General features: G+C 44.5%; 2 protein-coding genes across 2 annotated transcripts; one reads left to right on the plus strand and one right to left on the minus strand.

The window, feature by feature from the left end:
• Window positions 1–471: 471 nt before the first annotated feature.
• ndufb4 (NADH:ubiquinone oxidoreductase subunit B4) lies at window positions 472–2,203 on the plus strand. The gene is made up of 3 exons (XM_021562305.3): window positions 472–736; window positions 1,060–1,203; window positions 2,040–2,203. The coding sequence occupies exons 1-3, from the start codon at window positions 560–562 to the stop codon at window positions 2,100–2,102; spliced, it is 384 nt and encodes a 127-aa protein (XP_021417980.1). The 5' UTR covers window positions 472–559; the 3' UTR covers window positions 2,103–2,203.
• A 79-nt stretch (window positions 2,204–2,282) lies between these two features.
• On the minus strand, window positions 2,283–15,747 carry hgd (homogentisate 1,2-dioxygenase). The gene is made up of 14 exons (XM_021562304.3): window positions 15,343–15,747; window positions 8,203–8,274; window positions 7,966–8,054; window positions 7,705–7,810; window positions 7,564–7,623; window positions 7,351–7,442; window positions 7,216–7,250; window positions 7,051–7,130; window positions 6,342–6,441; window positions 6,128–6,252; window positions 3,340–3,444; window positions 3,130–3,256; window positions 2,757–2,938; window positions 2,283–2,674 (listed from the first exon to the last, which is right to left on the minus strand). Exons 1-14 carry the CDS (start codon window positions 15,355–15,357, stop codon window positions 2,531–2,533), a joined length of 1,332 nt encoding a protein of 443 aa, XP_021417979.1. The 5' UTR covers window positions 15,358–15,747; the 3' UTR covers window positions 2,283–2,530.
• Between the last annotated feature and the right edge of the window lie 3,774 nt (window positions 15,748–19,521).

Here is a 19,521-nt window from a genome sequence, read left to right on the forward strand (position 1 = left end):
GAATCAAGTTGACAATTTTCTGGCAAATCCTTTTTAATCCTTGTCATATGAAGAGAAATAATGAGAAATTATAGATAAAATGTATCGGTGCTCATCGGCCATTGGACAAACATTACACAACAAGTTGCAAATTCAACAATGAGTGGTTTGGAAGGAATCAGTGACAAGTGGCTAACTGCAAGCATTGTAAAGCAATCACTAGCCTGCTATTCAGTGGAGGGGCTGTGTGGTCCAAAATCTGGGATTAAGTGTCTAACAAGTTTAAAATGATAAACATTCAACATTGGCCATGCTGTCAATGAAGCATGATTTGTGCCACGCTCAAAACAATTGCTGACTCGTAACTGCGAAAACTTGACTTCAGTGAGTTCAAGACAACTGGGAATTCTGGAAAAAAAACGTTCAACTCAAAATTTGACAACCCCCACTAACCCCCCCAGATTCGTGTGGAATGCTTTGTGTTGCCATTGAAAACTCCGCTGCTGGAAGAGAACGCGATACTTTGTGGTAATCTAATCTCGTTGTCTGTCTCTACGGTCATTGGTCTCTACTCACAAACATGGCGGACTACCGCGAAGCGCCCTTGGCCACTCGGCCAAAAACGTTGGACCCAGCTGAATATTTCAACCTTTCGCTGGACCAGAGACGTGCCGAGGAGGAGAGGGCTGGTTTAAGGGCCCAGCTGAAGAGACAATATCAGATGCAGCTAAACAACCCGCACAGAAAAGAGCTTATTGTAAGTAGAGTGAGCTAACATGCTAACGCTAGCTAGCTTGCGAATGTCAGACCCACAGTTCACCCAGAGGTAATGCTATTGATGGTGTTTGCTAACTAACGTTACTTTTGTTGATGTGACTTTGGTGTTACTATTTCGGAATAAGTTTGCTATTTAAACGAATTTGTGATGGATTGTTGTATTCAGTTAATTGTATTCTGGGGGAACATGACTGTTTCTGAATTCAACCGTTTTTACCACGATAGTAGTTGACTGCAATAAGACTGGCACCCACTCTCAAAGAATGGCCATCATTATTGACGTGCTGTTTTTTGTGCTTCAAGGAAGACCCTGCCTTGACACGCTGGGTGTATGCACGCACCAACCCCTACAACCACTTCAGAGCCACCAAGAAGACGTCGCTGCTAGGTGGGCTCTTTGGAGTGGTTCCCCTCTTCGTCCTGTACTACGTTCTGAAGACGGACAGGGTATGGATGAGATGACACCAACCCTTAACCTACTTGTTCCCTGACATTAGGGGTCTGTTCCAAATACACCCTAGCCTTTACACCAGTGGTCAAGATCACTGAGTCAAAATACAAAACGAGATCTACCACTTAGGTTTTTTTTATTTTTTAACATGACTTAACCGTAAGCAACTCAATATTAGGAAAGTGTTCCTACCTATATTATGAAGGCAAACTTGTACAGGGCCACCAGACTGTGCCCACTAAAGTCATCCATTGAACAGACACATTGGCTGTCTAATACAGAAGTGATTGGAGTATGAGCCCTCAGAGACAGTAAATTCATCTTAGCTCATCGACATGGTGAAATTATAATTTTTGCATTATTGGAAGCAAACACACTTTGAAGCTTTGTCTGACTCCATAATAGTTTCAAGATTTCTGCCAAATATTTAAGTCAGGGCGAAGCCTAGCATGTGTTCGAAGTTCATCTTCTACTCCGCCACCATTCTTTGACATAACAATGGTGGTGCCATGTAGACTAAGATCCTCTCTCTGAATCAGAGAGCTGTCACAGACCTGGGTACTGAGGCTCACACTGTTATAAACACGCCACCAAGAGGTTGCTTAGAGCAGGGCTTCCCAAACGCAGTCTTTTTGGTTTTAGCTAAGCACTACACAGCTGAGTCAAATAACTCATTATCAAGCTTTGATTATTTAAAACAGCTGTGTAGTGCTAGGGCAAAAACCAGAGCAGAAGTGAGTTTGGGAAACCCTGGCTTAGGTGACAATGCTTTCGCTCTGCCATCGTAACCTCATTAACCCCCCCCCCCCCCCCCCCCCCCCCCCCCCCGCAGGACAAGAAGGAGGAGCAGATCAAAGCTGGGACCTACGACCGCAAGTTCAAGCTCGCCTACTGAGTTTGCTCATTGCAGACTTCCATTGTAAAGTATTGTAGATTTAATGTCAGTGTGTATCTTATTGTTAACTGAATAAAATTTCATTTTGTTGAAAAAGCAAATCAAATGTCTGCCTGTCATTACAAACATACATGGGCTGTGAATGACATGAGCAGCAGAGTGGTGAAAACATGCTAATACGTCTTCCAGGGAATTTTTATTCATTCACTTTTGTCCAGTAACTTACATTTTTTTTTTATCAATGAACTGGTCAGTCAAAAAAACAAGCATACACCAATTAACCAAACACTTAGGCTATGAGTGATAGAATGAATTGAGCCACAGTATAGTGGTATGACGCTAAAGAGGACCAGGATGTTGACTTTATGGGCCTTTGCGCCGTGCCTTAAGTGATCTAGGGGAAGCAATGACTGTTCTGCTTCTCTACTCTACTGTTTGCTTGGTCTCCAGTTGGGGTCGAAGTGTTTGCGTAGCGGCTCCCAGCACTGGTAGTAACTCTTGTCCAGCCTCTGACACGTCTCCAGACCCCACTTAGTAACCGCCATGCTGAACGACGACTCAAACATGAAGGCCTGAGAGAGAGAGGGATGTTACTTGACGGCTCATATTTACAGTTTTATAATTTCATCACGTGTGTGTGCTCCCATATGTTACCATGGTCCCATCGGCCACCCTCTCTGGTTTGAGGAGAGCGGTGCTGCTCTTTTCGAAGCAGTCTCTGTCAGGGCCATGAGGGGTCATCATGCTGTGGAGAGTGCCCCCTCCTGGCTGGAAGCCCTCCTCCTTGGCCTCATAGTGGCCCTTGATCAGCCCCATGAACTCACTCATACAGTTCCCTGGAACACAGACAGGGGGAGCTCTAACACAGACACACACTACTACAAAATACATTACAGAGAGACCAGGGACAGGTTAGGGTAGTCCCTAGATGGCTATGCCAGAAAAGGACAAAGTTCTCAGTAACATCAGAACTGAAGACGAGCGAGTGCTTGAGATATTTGTTCTTAAAGTGTGTGTGTGGTCGTACTGTGGTAGTACGGGGGTCTGAAGGTGTGGTCGGCCACTCCCCAGCGCGGGGGGAAGATGACAAAGTCAGCCATGGCGACTCCTGGGCGAGAGGACTTGGCCGTCAACACTGTGAAGATGGAAGGATCCTGGTGCACAGATGGAGGAGAGGAAGGGTTAGGGGTGTGTGTCTATGCATGCTTATGTGTGTGTGTGTGTGTGAAGTTCTCACCGCATGATCGAAGGCCACACAGTTGATGACCATGAAGTTGTCCAGGTTGTATTTGTATGGAGTGTAGTTTCCATGCCACGCTACCACATTGAAGGGAGAGAAACTCTGCAAAAAAACACACACACACACACACACACAAAGGAATATAATAATGTTAAACTGTACAGTAGGGGTGAGGCAGTCGTCAGCATCCCTACCGCACCTTGGAACTGGAGTTAGTCATACCTCAAGTCAATTTTCATTTCTGGAAAGAGGGACCTTGATATTCAGAACTGAAAAACAGAAGTAGACCAGCATAAGGGAAAAAAATAACCTGAGGATAAGGGCTGATTTGGAACGGTGGGCCTCCTCTCCTTCTCTACTATTCTTTTCATTCTCCCCATTCGCTGTGATCTTCAGCTCCAGGTATTTATGCAGTAATTGGTTTCACAATCAAACTTTCCCAAACTTTCAGGTCCCTCGGCTCGGAGAGAGGTGGGGTGGAGAGAGAGACACGAAGACGGTGTAGAGATATTTCTTCATCTTGATTGTTAAAACCACAGCAATTTTATATAGCAGTTCTGATAATGTCACTGTGAAAGAGACATTCAATGGTAGTTCTAAAATCAATATTATTCATTACAGCTCAAGCCGTCTTCAGGGCTGACCCATGTACCCTCTCAAACGTGCGCAAGCACACACACGCACTCTCCCACAGACATACACCATAAATGAAATACTAACACACTCGTATGCAGTACAAACACACACAGTCACCATGCACCCAGGGGGTCGGAGTACCCCAAGGCAGGTAATCTCTTGGGCATTACAGTTCCTGTGATAACTCTGCCAGACTCGATTAAAAACGGAGTGCGAGAAGAAAAAACACAACACAAACATATTGGCCCAGTCAAGCAAATAATAAGTTAATTTGAGCAATTTCATCTCTCTGCAGGGGGACCAAACAGCAGGACGAGACGGAACACACACACACACACACACACACAGGTGGGGGAGAGAGAAAGTGCAAGCCCCAACACCCAGTACGAACCCAGAGATGACTAAGAGAAAGAGAGGTGGATGGAGAGAGAGAGAGAGGTTAATGAAATAAAGAGGGGACCGGTGTATATCCCATGCTTCCACATGGCATTCGGAAAGTATTCAGATCTCATCACTTTTTACACATTTTGTTATTGTTACAGCCTTTTTCTAAAATTGATACAAATTTATGTTTTTCCTCATCAATCTACACATAATACCCAAGAATGACAAAGCAAAAACTGTTTTTTAGAAATATTTGCAAATGTATTAAAACATTTTAAAACACCTCATTTACATAAGAATTCAGACCCTTTTCCTAGAGACTCGAAATTGAACTCGGGTGCATCCTGTTTACACTGATCATCCTTGAGATGTTTCTACAACTTGACTGGAGTCCACCTGTGAAACAGCATGCTTGGAGTTTGCCAAAAGGCACCTAAAGGACTCGCAGATCATGAGAAACAAGATTCTCTGATCTGATGAAACCAAGATTGAACTCTTTGGCCTGAATACCTAGCATCACATCTGCAGGAAGCCTGCCACCATCCCTACGTGAAGCATGGTGGTGGCAGCATCATGCTGTGGGGATGATTTTCAGCGGCAGGGACTGGGAGACGAGTCAGGAACGAGGGAAATATCAACAGAGCAAAGTACAGAGAAATCATTGATGAAAACTTACTCCAGACCACTCTGGACCTCAGATTGGTGTGAAGGTTCACCTTCCAACAGGACAAATGACCTTAAGCACACAGCCAAGACAGCGTAGGAGTGGCTTCGGGACAAGTCTCTGAATGTCCTTGAGTGGCCCAGCCAGAGCCAGGACGAACATCTCTGGAGAGACCTGAAAGTAGCTGTGCAGCGATGCTCCCCATCCAACCTGACAGACCTTGAGAGAATCTGCAGAGAAGAATAGGAGAAAATACCCAAATAGAGGTGTGCAAAGCTTGTAGCATCATACCCAAGAAGACTGCCAAAGATGCTTCAATAAAGTAGGGTCTGAATATTTATGTAAATTAGATTTGTTTTTTATTTGTAATACATATGCAAACATTTCTAAAAACCTGTTTTTGCTTTGTCATTATGGGGTATTGTGTGTAGATTGATAAAAATCATTTTTTAAATCCATTTTAGAATAAGGCTGTAAGTTAATAAAATGTGGAAAAAGTGAAAGGGTCTGAATACTTCCTGAATACACTGTATCCCCTTACACAGGTGTTTCCACGGTTACCTCCCTCCCTAACACACACAAACACACTCACACACGCAGACACACCCTCCGTCCTCCCCTTCCCCGTCTTTAAAAATCCCCTCCTGTCAGACAAAATGAGTCGATCCAATTACCTGCTCGACAGGATGCTTTCAGAGCGGGGTGGGAAATCATTCCACGGTAAAATATGCTGAAATTAATTCTTAACTCGAGCAAGGTTTTCTCCCCTTCTGAAAAGACTGGTAGGTATCTGGCGGGAACTCCAGGACGTGTTAATCATAATTGGTTAAGGCTGGTAAGTGAGCCGAGACGGGAGCCTGCTGATCAGAACTGTCAGGCATTTTACATTTAATAATCGGTGAGGGCAGTTCAATGTTAACGTGCAGCTATTCTGGGAGTTGGGACGGCTAGATAGCTAATCGCCAACATTAGTGGCGTCCCATGTATATTTTACAAGCTGCTATCATGAATTATAGTGCTGTGTATTGTAATGTCTGTGACAGAACATGTACATATGAACCCAAAGACACACGTGTACTCACGTCGCGCACAGGTACACACCTGTTGGCTGGAGAACAGTTTGCCCTGATACTTGTTGATGACGGTGTAGCCTGTGGCCACCTCACGGTCCTCATACCACGCTACCGGAGTCAGGAAGTCCCTGGGATTGGCCAGTCCGTTGGCCCCTAGGAAGATGATAGGTTCACAAATGTTATAGCGTTGAAAGGTGGGAGGGTCAAGGTGTCACGTTGAGGAGGAATGGTGTCACACGCACCTATGGGTCCCAGGTCGGGAAGCTCAAAGTGGGCTCCGTACACCTCCAACACGTATCCTCTGGTCTCCCCGAACACATTCACACTGAAACGCATTCCTTGCTGCAGCACACAAGGGACATACCGATATATGCGAGGGGACAGGTGAAGGTTGACAGTTACAGGTTGAAAGTTACAGGTTGCAGGTGAAGGTTGACAGTTGCAGGTTGACAGTTGCAGGTGCAGGTTGAAAGTTCGGGTGCAGGTTGAAAGTTCAGGTGAAGGTTGAAAGTTCAGGTGAAGGTTGAAAGTTGCAGGTTGACAGTTGACAGTTGCAGGTTGACAGTTAAAGGTGAGGGTTGGCAGTTACAGGTTAGGGTTGCAGGTGAAGGTTGACAGTTACAGGTGAGGGTTGGCAGTTACAGGTGAGGATTGGCAGTTACAGGTGAGGATTGGTAGTTACAGGTGAGGATTGGTAGTTACAGGTTGACAGTTCAGGTGAATTTTGACAGTGGCAGGTTGAAAGTTGCAAGTTGACAGTTACAGGTTGACAGTTACAGGTGATGGTTGACATTACAGGGTGACAGTTACAGTTACAGGTTGACAGTTACAGGTGAGGGTTGACAGTTACAGGTGAGGGTTGACAGTGAGCGGGATTCATGTGAAGCATGGTTTTGTTGTTGAGAGCTGTCAAGATCGACAGGCTTAAGTTCTCTGGTGCTGCCGTCTCACCTGGATGACACAGATCTCGTTGGGTTCCACCATCATCTTCCCAAACTCTGTAGTGATCAGAATCTCCCCCTGCTGGGGCACTGAGAGAGAGAATGGGGGTGCTTACTTATTGCTTATTAACTTAACATGTGCACCTTTACTAAAAAAACTGCATATTTGACTGACCAATGAGGAAATCTCCATCTGAATTGTTGAAACACCTGAAAAGCAGAGACCACATAAAATTGTTGACATGGGGCTCAGAGTTGTAAAGCTCAATTATGGGAGAGATGATCACACACACACACACACCACACACACCTGTCAACCATGGAGGTGTTGCAGGTGAACATGTGGATGCCGATCCCATTGCGGGACTTGGTGTCTCCTGCTCCACATAGGGTGTGCAGACCCTATGATTGACAGATGGGAGAACCAATCAGACCCAGGAGAGATGACAAGCTATTCAGCAGAAACAGCTATTTTCTACCAAGTAAAACCAGAGGACTGAGTGAAGGAGGGATTATGTTTTACCGTCACAAAGTCCACTTTCTTCTCGGAGGATTTGGGGATGGTGAACGGCATCCATCGGAGCTACGAAAAGGAAATATTTTAAAATGTTGAGACTTAATTTCCCTGTTTATCTTCTCTCTTTCTCTCTCTTTCTCTCTGTACCTGGTTAGGGTCAGGTTCCACTTCGTCCCATTTCTCTGTTAGGTTCCCACAGTGCATTGCGGTGTAGGGCTTGTGGCGGACGGACGGCAGGATACGGTACAACCAGCTGTAGAATCGAGGAAAGAAAGTTAGCAAAGATAGTGTGTTCGTCTGTGTGCATGTCTATGAATAAATGCATAAAATTGCTTTGCTGTACACATCATCTGAGGACCATTGAAAGGAGGATACATTCCTGCCAATCACTAATAAATGACTGGATACCTCCTCTTATTGGTTGGCCGTGGGCAGGTGAAGGCGGAGCCAGAGAGTTGTTCAGCATAGAGGCCATAGGGACACACCTGAGGGTTGTTCTGGAGAGACACAACAGAGCTGGGTTCAACATCCCAGAGGGGGTAACGGAGGTGTTAGGGGTGTTTGCAGGGGCTAAAATGTAGCCTATACAGGTGTGTTTTAAGGGGTGGTGTTGTATAACAGGTGAGGTGTAGTGTGGAATGTTACCTGTCCCTCAGGTAAGGACCCTGGGCAGCGAGGGTCTTCAGAGGAGAACTCATTCCCAAACCCACTCAGGTACTGGAGGAGATTGAGAGAGAGACACTACTGTTGACAGTGATACTTTACATCTGCCTTCAGTATTACATTATATTATGAGATCATCATGTCTATGTTGTTGAGTCCTTATACACTGTACAAAAATATAAATGCAACAATTTAAAAGATTTTACTGAGTTACAGTTCATAAGGAAATCAGTCAATTTAAATCAAATAATTAGGCCCTAATCTATGGATCGCACATCTGGGAATACAGATATGCATCTGTTGTTCACAGATACCTTTAAAAAAAAAGTTGGGGAGTGGCTCAGAAAACCAGTCAGTATCTGGTGTGACCACCATTTGCCTCATGGGGCACGACACATCTCCTTCGCATAGAGTTGATCAGGCTGTTGATTGTGGCCTGTTGAATGTTGTCCCTCTCCTCAATGGCTGTGTGAAGTTCCTGGATATTGGCAGGAACTGGAGCACGCTGTCATATCTGTCGATCCAGAGCATCCCAAACATGCTCAATGGGTGACATGTCTGGTGAGTATGCAGGCCATGGAAGAACTGGGACATTCAGCTTCCAGGAATTGTGTTCAGATTCTAGCGACATAGGGCCGTGCATTATCATGCTGAAACATGAGGTGATGGAGGTGAATTAATGGCACGACAATGGGCCTCGTCACGGTATTTCATCATGGTATCTGTGCATTCAAATGGATCAAATGCAATTGTGTTTGTTTTCTGTAGCTAATGCCTGCCCATATTATAACCACACCGCCACCATGGGGCACTCTGTTCACAAAATTGACATAAGCAAACCGCTCGCTCACACGAAGCCATACCTACCATTTATTTATTTATTTTATTTATTTTACCTTTATTTAACCAGGTAGGCAAGTTGAGAACAAGTTCTCATTTACAATTGCGACCTGGCCAAGATAAAGCAAAGCAGTTCGACAGATACAACAACACAGAGTTACACATGGAGTAAAACAAACATACAGTCAATAATAAAGTATAAACAAGTCTATATACAATGTGAGCAAATGAGGTGAGAAGGGAGGTAAAGGCAAAAAAGGCCTTGGTGGCAAGGTAAATACAATATAGCAAGTAAAACACTGGAATGGTAGTTTTGCAATGGAAGAATGTGCAAAGTAGAAATAAAAATAATGGGGTGCAAAGGAGCAAAATAAATAAATACATTAAATACAGTTGGGAAGAGGTAGTTGATAGGGCTAAATTATAGGTGGGCTATGTACAGGTGCAGTAATCTGTGAGCTGCTCTGACAGTTGGTGCTTAAAGCTAGTGAGGGAGATAAGTGTTTCCAGTTTCAGAGATTTTTGTAGTTCGTTCCAGTCATTGGCAGCAGAGAACTGGAAAGAGAGGCGGCCAAAGAAAGAATTGGTTTTGGGGGTGACTAGAGAGATATACCTGCTGGAGCGTGTGCTACAGGTGGGAGATGCTATGGTGACCAGCGAGCTGAGATAAGGGGGAACTTTACCTAGCAGGGTCTTGTAGATGACATGGAGCCAGTGGGTTTGGCGACGAGTATGAAGCGAGGGCCAGCCAACGAGAGCGTACAGGTCACAATGGTGGGTAGTATATGGGGCTTTGGTGACAAAACGGATTGCACTGTGATAGACTGCATCCAATTTGTTGAGTAGGGTATTGGAGGCTATTTTGTAAATTACATCGCCAAAGTCGAGGATTGGTAGGATGGTCAGTTTTACAAGGGTATGTTTGGCAGCATGAGTGAAGGATGCTTTGTTGCGAAATAGGAAGCCAATTCTAGATTTAACTTTGGATTGGAGATGTTTGATATGGGTCTGGAAGGAGAGTTTACAGTCTAACCAGACACCTAAGTATTTGTAGTTGTCCACGTATTCTAAGTCAGAGCCGTCCAGAGTAGTGATGTTGGACAGGCGGGTAGGTGCAGGTAGCGATCGGTTGAAGAGCGTGCATTTAGTTTTACTTGTATTTAAGAGCAATTGGAGGCCACGGAAGGAGAGTTGTATGGCATTGAAGCTTGCCTGGAGGGTTGTTAACACAGTGTCCAAAGAAGGGCCGGAAGTATACAGAATGGTGTCGTCTGCGTAGAGGTGGATCAGAGACTCACCAGCAGCAAGAGCGACCTCATTGATGTATACAGAGAAGAGAGTCGGTCCAAGAATTGAACCCTGTGGCACCCCCATAGAGACTGCCAGAGGTCCGGACAACAGACCCTCCGATTTGACACACTGAACTCTATCAGAGAAGTAGTTGGTGAACCAGGCGAGGCAATCATTTGAGAAACCAAGGCTGTTGAGTCTGCCGATGAGGATGTGGTGATTGACAGAGTCGAAAGCCTTGGCCAGATCAATGAATACGGCTGCACAGTAATGTTTCTTATCGATGGCGGTTAAGATATCGTTTAGGACCTTGAGCGTGGCTGAGGTGCACCCATGACCAGCTCTGAAACCAGATTGCATAGCAGAGAAGGTATGGTGAGATTCAAAATGGTCGGTAATCTGTTTGTTGACTTGGCTTTCGAAGACCTTAGAAAGGCATGGTAGGATAGATATAGGTCTGTAGCAGTTTGGGTCAAGAGTGTCCCCCCCTTTGAAGAGGGGGATGACCGCAGCTGCTTTCCAATCTTTAGGAATCTCAGACGACACGAAAGAGAGGTTGAACAGGCTAGTAATAGGGGTGGCAACAATTTCGGCAGATAATTTTAGAAAGAAAGGGTCCAGATTGTCTAGCCCTGCTGATTTGTAGGGGTCCAGATTTTGCAGCTCTTTCAGAACATCAGCTGAATGGATTTGGGAGAAGGAGAAATGGGGAAGGCTTGGGCGAGTTGCTGTTGGGGGTGCAGTGCTGTTGACAGGGGTAGGAGTAGCCAGGTGGAAAGCATGGCCAGCAGTAGAAAAATGCTTATTGAAATTTTCAATTATGGTGGATTTATCAGTGGTGACAGTGTTTCCTATCTTCAGTGCAGTGGGCAGCTGGGAGGAGGTGTTCTTATTCTCCATGGACTTTACAGTGTCCCAGAACTTTTTTGAGTTAGTGTTACAAGAAGCAAATTTCTGCTTGAAAAAGCTAGCCTTGGCTTTTCTAACTGCCTGTGTATAATGGTTTCTAGCTTCCCTGAACAGCTAACATATCACGGGGGCTGTTCGATGCTAATGCAGAACGCCATAGGATGTTTTTGTGTTGGTTAAGGGCAGTCAGGTCTGGGGAGAACCAAGGGCTATATCTGTTCCTGGTTCTAAATTTCTTGAATGGGGCATGTTTATTTAAGATGGTTAGGAAGGCATTTTTAAAAAATATCCAGGCATCCTCTACTGACGGGATGAGGTCAATATCCTTCCAGGATACACCGGCCAGGTCGATTAGAAAGGCCTGCTCGCTGAAGTGTTTCAGGGAGCGTTTTACAGTGATGAGAGGAGGTCGTTTGACCGCTGACCCATTACGGATGCAGGCAATGAGGCAGTGATCGCTGAGATCTTGGTTGAAGACAGCAGAGGTGTATTTAGAGGGGAAGTTGGTTAGGATGATATCTATGAGGGTGCCCGTGTTTAAGGCTTTGGGGAGGTACCTGGTAGGTTCATTGATAATTTGTGTGAGATTGAGGGCATCAAGTTTAGATTGTAGGATGGCTGGGGTGTTAAGCATGTTCCAGTTTAGGTCGCCTAGCAGCACGAGCTCTGAAGATAGATGGGGGGCAATCAGTTCACATATGGTATCCAGAGCACAGCTGGGGGCAGAGGGTGGTCTATAGCAGGCGGCAACAGTGAGAGACTTGTTTTTAGAGAGGTGGATTTTTAAAAGTAGAAGTTCAAATTGTTTGGGTACAGACCTGGATAGTAGGACAGAACTCTGCAGGCTATCTTTGCAGTAGATTGCAACACCGCCCCCTTTTTGCAGTTCTATCTTGTCTGAAAATGTTGTAGTTTGGAATTAAAATGTCAGAATTTTTGGTGGTCTTCCTAAGCCAGGATTCAGACACAGCTAGAACATCCGGGTTGGCAGAGTGTGCTAAAGCAGTGAAAAGAACAAACTTAGGGAGGAGGCTTCTAATGTTAACATGCATGAAACCAAGGCTATTACGGTTACAGAAGTCGTCAAAAGAGAGCGCCTGGGGAATAGGAGTGGAGCTAGGCACTGCAGGGCCTGGATTCACCTCGCCAGAGGAACATAGGAGGAGTAGAATAAGGGTGCGGCTAAAAGCAATAAGAATTGGTCGTCTAGAACGTCTGGAACAGAGAGTAAAAGGAGGTTTCTGGGGGCGATAAAATAGCATCAAGGTATAATGTACAGACAAAGGTAAGGTAGGATGTGAATACAGTGGAGGTAAACCTAGGTATTGAGTGATGAAGAGAGAGATATTGTCTCTAGAAACATCATTGAGACCAGGAGATGTCATTGCATGTGTGGGTGGTGGAACTAATAGGTTGGATAAGGTATAGTGAGCAGGACTAGAGGCTCTACAGTGAAATAAGCCAATAAACACTAACCAGAACAGCAATGGACAAGACATATTGACATTAAGGAGAGGCATGCTTGGTCCAGTGAGTGGAGAGGTTGGTTGAGGGTCACGGCGATTTAGACAGCTAGCCAGGCCAACCGGTAGCAAGCTAGCATAGGATGGAGTCTGTTGTTAGCCACCTCTTGCGTTCGGTCAGTAGATTAGTGGGGTTCCGTGAGGTAGAGGGGATTAATCCAAATCACACAACAACAACAAAAATAAGAACAATAGATATAGTTATAGAGGCCCGAGAAGAAAACATAATAATAATAAAAATAAATAAATTGTCCGATTCTCTATTCAGATAGCAGCCGGTAAGACAGCTAACGGTTAGCGGGCCGCAGATGGGCGTTCAGGTAACGTCGCGACAGAGGAGCCAGCCGGATCTCATTCAGGTAGATAACGTCGGCAGTCCAGTTGTGAAGGCCCGGTGGGGCTCCGCGTAGGCAGTGAAACGGGTCCGGATAGGTGACTGCAGCCCAGGAGTGAATGATGGAACTCAGGAGTGATTGACGGAGCTGGCTAGCACCGGAACAATCGATGTTTGCTCCGGAATCGACGAAAGCCGACTGTCACACGGATAGCAGCTAGCTAGCTGTGAGATCCGGGTATGAATGTCCAGAGAGCAGTTGAAATCCAGGGACATGGAGAGAAAAATTGGTCCGGTATGTTCCGTTCCGAGCCGCGCCGTACAAAACTGGCGATAGATTTTCGATAGATTTTCGAGCTAAAGGATAGCTGATGACCACAAACCGTGGTTAGCTGAATACTAACGATTTGCCAGTAAAGAAGCTAACTAGCTTCTGGATTAGCTTCTGGGCTAGCTCCTGGCTAGCTTCTGGCTAGTTTCTGGCTAGCTTCTTGGAGTTTCTGGCTAGCTTCTTGGAGGATTACAGATCTGAGGTAAATAATACTTTTTTATAAATATAAATTGGTGAGGCTGGTTGCAGGAGAGTGTTTAGAAGATGAGTTGATGGAAAATAAAAATAAAATGTATGTGAAAAAAGTTGTAAATATATATATATATATATATATATATATACAGGACACGACAAGACGAGGACAAAAGACGTCTGAACTGCTATGCGATCTTGGATCCATCTGCCTGGTACATTTGAAACCGGGATTACTCCATGAAGAGCTCACTTCTCCAGCTTGCAAGTGGCAATCGAAGGTGAACATTTTCCCACTGAAATTGATTTCGACGCTGAACTGCAGTCAGGTCAAGACCCTGGTGAGGACGAGGAGCAAGCAGATGAGCTTCCCTGAGATGGTTTCTGACAGTTTGTGCAGAAATTCTTCAGTTGTGCAAACCCACAGTCTCATCAGCTGTGCTGGTAGCTGGTCTCAGACGATCCCGCAAGTAAAAAAGATAGATGGATGGAGGTCTTGGGCTGGCGTGGTTACACGTGGTCTGCGGATGTGAGGCCGGTTGGACGTACTGACAAATTCTCTAAAACGATGTTGGAGGTGGCTTATGGTAGAGAAATTAACATTAGATTCTCTGGCAACTGCTCTGGTGGACATTCCTGCTGTCAGCATGCCAATTGCACGCTCCCTCAAAACTTGACACATCTGTGGCGTTGTGTGACAAAACTGCACATTATAAAATTGCCTTTTATTGTCCCCAGCACAAAGTGCACCTATGTAATGATCCTGCTGTTTAATCAGCATATTGATATGCCACACCTGTCAGGTGAATGGATTATCTAGGTGACTGGATAATCTTGGAGAATGAGAAACGCTCACTAACAGATGCAAACAAATGTGTGCACAGAATTTGAGAGAAATAAACTTTTTGTACTTTTGTACTATGATCTTGTATTTCAGCTCATGAAACCTGGGACCAACATTTTACATAACATGTAGCTTTTATGCTCAGAGTACTTGTGTCATCTGTTTGCATACTTGGCACACAATGCAAACCTACGTGACTTTTCTGATGTAGCCATGCAACGCCACAGCAGCACGACCCCGTTTTCTCTCTTTCTCCTCTCACAGTAGCCTACGCTTGGAACTTGGCGTCATCGCGGGTCCGCAAAAGCGCACGCGTCTTTTTGCAGTAATGCGCGTGCTCACGTGATTAAATTCATTGTATTGTAGTTTACTTGGTGTGGAAGAATGATGCCCAAATTCTCAATAAATGACAGTGGCTGAATGAAACATGAGTGGCACAATGGCTGTCAACTGATTACAGTGTTAACCGTGTTACCGCAGAACTCTGCGTTCCACAAGCCGCTAGGGAGCATCTGGGCAGCTGCTAAACGCAGCGCGCTGATTGGACATAAGGGAACGCCCCTTCAGCGCACCGCTTGACCGTGGCAGTAGGCTCCAGATTTATAAAACACAGTTTACTTATGCAAAACACAGTTTAGCCTTGCATTGCATATCATGAGATTTCGGACATTTGTTGATGCGATTGAAAGCTAAAAAAAATACTATATATATGCTTATCGTTCCCATATGTCAGCATTTCTTATTTTAAATTAAGAACAATTTATGAGAAATAACAGCCCTCTTCAAAAAAATAACCTGAATTTAGGTTCATCATAAATGGAGGTAATATTTACGGAAGTTGTTCCTCCTTAGTCCTTACCTTAAGCCCAGACATTGTGCTTCCTTATGAAACTGTCCTCCTGAAGAAAATACGTGTTTGAAGTCCAACACGCTGGTTAAAACGTAACTATTTCTCTCCAGTGCCTCAGTCTACGATACCTAACCAATACGCCACACAACCCCCACGTCCCGAGATGGAGAGAGTGAAAAAAACAGGAGAGGAGGGCTGGATTTATGCTTTTTCTCAATATGGCTTTAATTAAGACCAGACCGTTCCGTGACGCATTGGGGAGTTCTCTCTGGTAGAAAGGGGTGGATATGCATAGAAAATAGAGACTGAGGGGTGGAGAGGCTGAGCAAACAAGGACCAAAGTCACAGGGAAAGCAAATACAACCCCAAACCACCTTTTAGATCCAACATGGGTCCAATGGCCATGAGACGTGTAGTTTTACGTTCCATCCACATCCGGGCTATGGATGCACTGACTGCGCTGATGGTGATGCATGTAGAAATATAATGAATATAAGGAATTATATGGTGATGCACAACAGTGCACTGAAATTATAGAGATCTTATTCAATTACCATTCTACTTCCCAATGCTATGACTAAAACCAACGAGATGATGACTCCATTACTTAGCTGGCCATGTTGGAAAGGACAACAGTGGCAATATAGTCAGGCCTGCTGAGCATGTGGTACGTTTAAGCAATAAGGCCCAAGGGGGTGTGGTATATGGCCAATATACCATGGCTAAGGGCAGTTAGTATCCATGATGCAATGCAGAGTGCCTGGATTACAGCCCTTAGGTCATGGTATATTTGCCATATACCACACACCCTTGTGCCTTGTTGCTAATTATAAACTGGTTACCAATGTAAATAGAGCAGTAAAAATAAATGTTTTGTCATACTTGTGGTATACAGGCTGATATACCACGGCTGTCAGCCAATCAACATTCAGTGCTGAACCATCCAGTTTATAAAGGCCTATAAATGATTGAGTTTAGCATAGGACCTTATCGAAGAATCAGAGGTATAGGCCTTTATCATTATTGATAGAATCAAAAGGGACAAGCAATCTGTGGGATATAGAAAAACAAATTATTGATAATTTTTTATCCGCTTTAAACCACATCTATTATTTTATTCAGAATAATTTAAATGAATAATACATGAATATTAAACATGCAATCGAATTTTCATCTGAACAACATACAATTCAGAACAAAGGACGACAAATATCTACATTGTAGGCCAAATGTATTCAGTTCATTTTGTCAAAAGGAGAGTACCAAACTGGTCGCAGCTAAAGTCCCAGCAGTATCAAAGATAATGACTTTCCCTTTCTCATTCTTCATCCCAATCCCGTCTCTTGTGTATTTATTTTCTTTTAGGGAGGGTTCGGGCAAAGGTAAATGATGGCAATTCTCATAGCGAGACGCAAGTAAACTCGACGCGACAGAAGTAACTGTTCTCCAGCGAGGCGTGCAGTTGCCCGCGGGTGCCCCGCCGTGTGCCGCGTCGCATACGAGAAAGCTCAACGGCGGAAAATATCGCGACCAGGTCTGCGGAAATTGATCTGCTCTTTGGATTGAGAAAAAAATGAGAGATTTGAATATCACCTCCGAGTTTAATGATAGAATTCTGCAGAAATTTGTCTCCTCTCCGGGTAGTGTTCTGTGAGGGGCTGAAAGACTGAAGAATGGAGGAAAGTAGCCTATTGCATCCGCAGTTGTATCTATGCATGAGTAAGTGGGCAGTAAATGGTTTGTTATTAGGGGCCTACTGGACTCAATGGCCTGATGGGAAATGGCATGCATATCTTAACTCACCTGCTACAAACCCCAATGCACCCACCCAACACACACCCAGTGTCAGCTTGTCTGGACAAGTCTGCGTTTTATCCTGAACGGTTGAAACATTGAAAATATGAAACACATTTCCTTGTTGGCCCGTCACCTTTATATGGCCTAAATTGCTCTGGATAAGTGTGTGCTAGATTACTCAAATGTAACTGAAACTGTACATGTAAATTACAAAGTCAAATATAAAATGTGATCACAACAAAACACTTGTGTTGAGAAGGCCTTGGCGTAGGCTATCCCAAAGACAGGATCTCTCCTCATATGTATGCTGAAAACATCCACAGCTATACACACACAACACACCGATCCACAAATATCTTCTAAGGTAAATAATTGGTAACTCCACTGATTAACCAGCAACACGAATTGTCAACACACACACACACACACACACACACACACACACACACACACACACACACACACACACACACACACACACACACACACACACACACACACACACACACAGCCACACACACACACACACACAGCCACACACACACACAGCCACACACACAGCAGCTCTAGCATACCCTCTCTGTGTGACTCTCGATGTCTCTCTGTCTCTCTCTCACTCTCTCTAAATTTCAATTCAAATTCAATTTCAATTCAAGGGGCTTTATTATCATGGGAAACATATGTTAACATTGCCAAAGCAAGTGAAGTAGATAATAAACAAAAGTGAAATAAACAATAAAAAATGAACAGTAAAAATAACACTCACAAAAGTTCAAAATAATAAAGATATTTGAAATGCCATATTATCTATATACAGTGTTGTAACGATGTGCAAATGTTTAAAAGTAAAAAATTGAAAATAAATAAACATAAATATGGGTTGAATCTACAATGGTGTTTGTTCTTCACTGGTTGCGCTTTTCTTGTGGCAACAGGTCACACATCTTGCTGCTGTGATGTCACACTGTGGTATTTAACCTAGTGGAAATGGGATATCCTGGAGGGGGAAAATCAATCATTTCCAGGCCCAGGGACATGTACTAGTATACAAACCTCGGCCTAAACATCAGCGCCACAAATATTTTCCACAAAGCTGTGAACAAGCTGAGAGACAAGGCCTTCTATGCCAGTCTCTCTGTCTCTGTCTCTGTCTCTCTCTGTCTCTGTCTCTGTCTCTGTCTCTGTCTCTGTCTCTGTCTCTGTCTCTTTCTCTCTCGCTCCCTCTCTCTCTCTCTCTCTCCCTCTCGCTCCCTCTCTCTCTCTCTCTCCTTCTCTGAGTTGAGTCTCTCTCTCTGTCTCTGTCTCTGTCTCCCGCTCTCTCTGTCTCTGTCTCTGTCTCTGTCTCTGTCTCTCTCTCTTTCTCTCTCGCTCCCTCTCTCTCTCTCTCTCCCTCTCGCTCCCTCTCTCTCTCTCTCTCCTTCTCTGAGTTGAGTCTCTCTCTCTGTCTCTGTCTCTGTCTCTCTCTCTCTCGCTCCCTCTCTCTCTCTCTCTCTCTCTCTCTCCTTCTCTGAGTTGAGTATCTTCTGCGTTCTACCCCACTAATGTTATGCAAATGGTTTAATATGAAGATAAAGACTGTTGCCGTGCATTGCTCTCTCCTGGTTCACGCCCTCAGGCTTCCACAACGATAGTTTTAACGAGCATCGCATTATTCAGGAGTCATTAAACGATGCCCTCTCTGAGACACACACACACACACACACACACACACACACACACACACACACACACACACACACACACACACACACACACACACACACACTCTACACATGCCTTTTAGTACCGGCTCCCAGTTTCGAACACATAATGGTGTCACAGAATCAAAATTACACTCTCCACCCACAGAGAAAATTGCTTTGGAATTGCTTGGTTATAAAGATGTACTTAAAAAAAAAGACAAGTAATGCAACAAAAACACAACAGACTTCAGTGCTTTGTGGACAACTCGTGATGCTGGTTAATCATTGGACTTACCCATTATTTACGTCAGAATATATATGTGGATTGGTGTGTTGTGTCCGTGCGAAGGACACAAAATCGCTTTACAATTGTAAAAAAAGTATAATAATAATAAAAAATAAACAGGAGTCAAAATAAAACAAAACATGAATAAAGAGAGAGGTAGTTTGAAAGAACGGAGAGGTTGTGATGTATCAGTGTATGAGGAGGGTCAGGTTGGGATTTAGATACAAACCCAGTCTAGTGGAAGAGGTAGGGTGTGTGTGTGTGAGTGCTTCAGTGTGTGTGGGGGGGGGGGGGGTTAAAGAGGTGGGGCTTTAGGAGGGACTGAAAGATAGCGATGGAGTCAGAGTCATGGATGGCTGGAGGAAGGGAGTCCCAGAGCCTAGGAGCAACCCTTGAGAAGCCCCCTGTTGCCAAGCCCTGGAG

Source organism: Oncorhynchus mykiss, chromosome 15, assembly GCF_057628025.1.
Source record: "Oncorhynchus mykiss isolate SJ-2025 chromosome 15, ASM5762802v1, whole genome shotgun sequence".
NCBI lineage: Eukaryota > Metazoa > Chordata > Actinopteri > Salmoniformes > Salmonidae > Oncorhynchus > Oncorhynchus mykiss.

Coding starts and splice junctions, on each gene's coding strand:
- ndufb4 (XM_021562305.3), top strand. CDS start 560: ATGGCGGACTACCGCGAAGCGCCCTTGGCCACTCGGCCAAAAACGTTG. Junction 737..1,059: donor CGCACAGAAAAGAGCTTATT/GTAAGTAGAGTG, acceptor TTGTGCTTCAAG/GAAGACCCTGCCTTGACACG. Junction 1,204..2,039: donor ACGTTCTGAAGACGGACAGG/GTATGGATGAGA, acceptor CCCCCCCCGCAG/GACAAGAAGGAGGAGCAGAT.
- hgd (XM_021562304.3), bottom strand. Junction 7,811..7,965: donor CGGCCAACCAATAAGAGGAG/GTATCCAGTCAT, acceptor TCGATTCTACAG/CTGGTTGTACCGTATCCTGC. Junction 2,675..2,756: donor GGGTGGCCGATGGGACCATG/GTAACATATGGG, acceptor TCTCTCTCTCAG/GCCTTCATGTTTGAGTCGTC.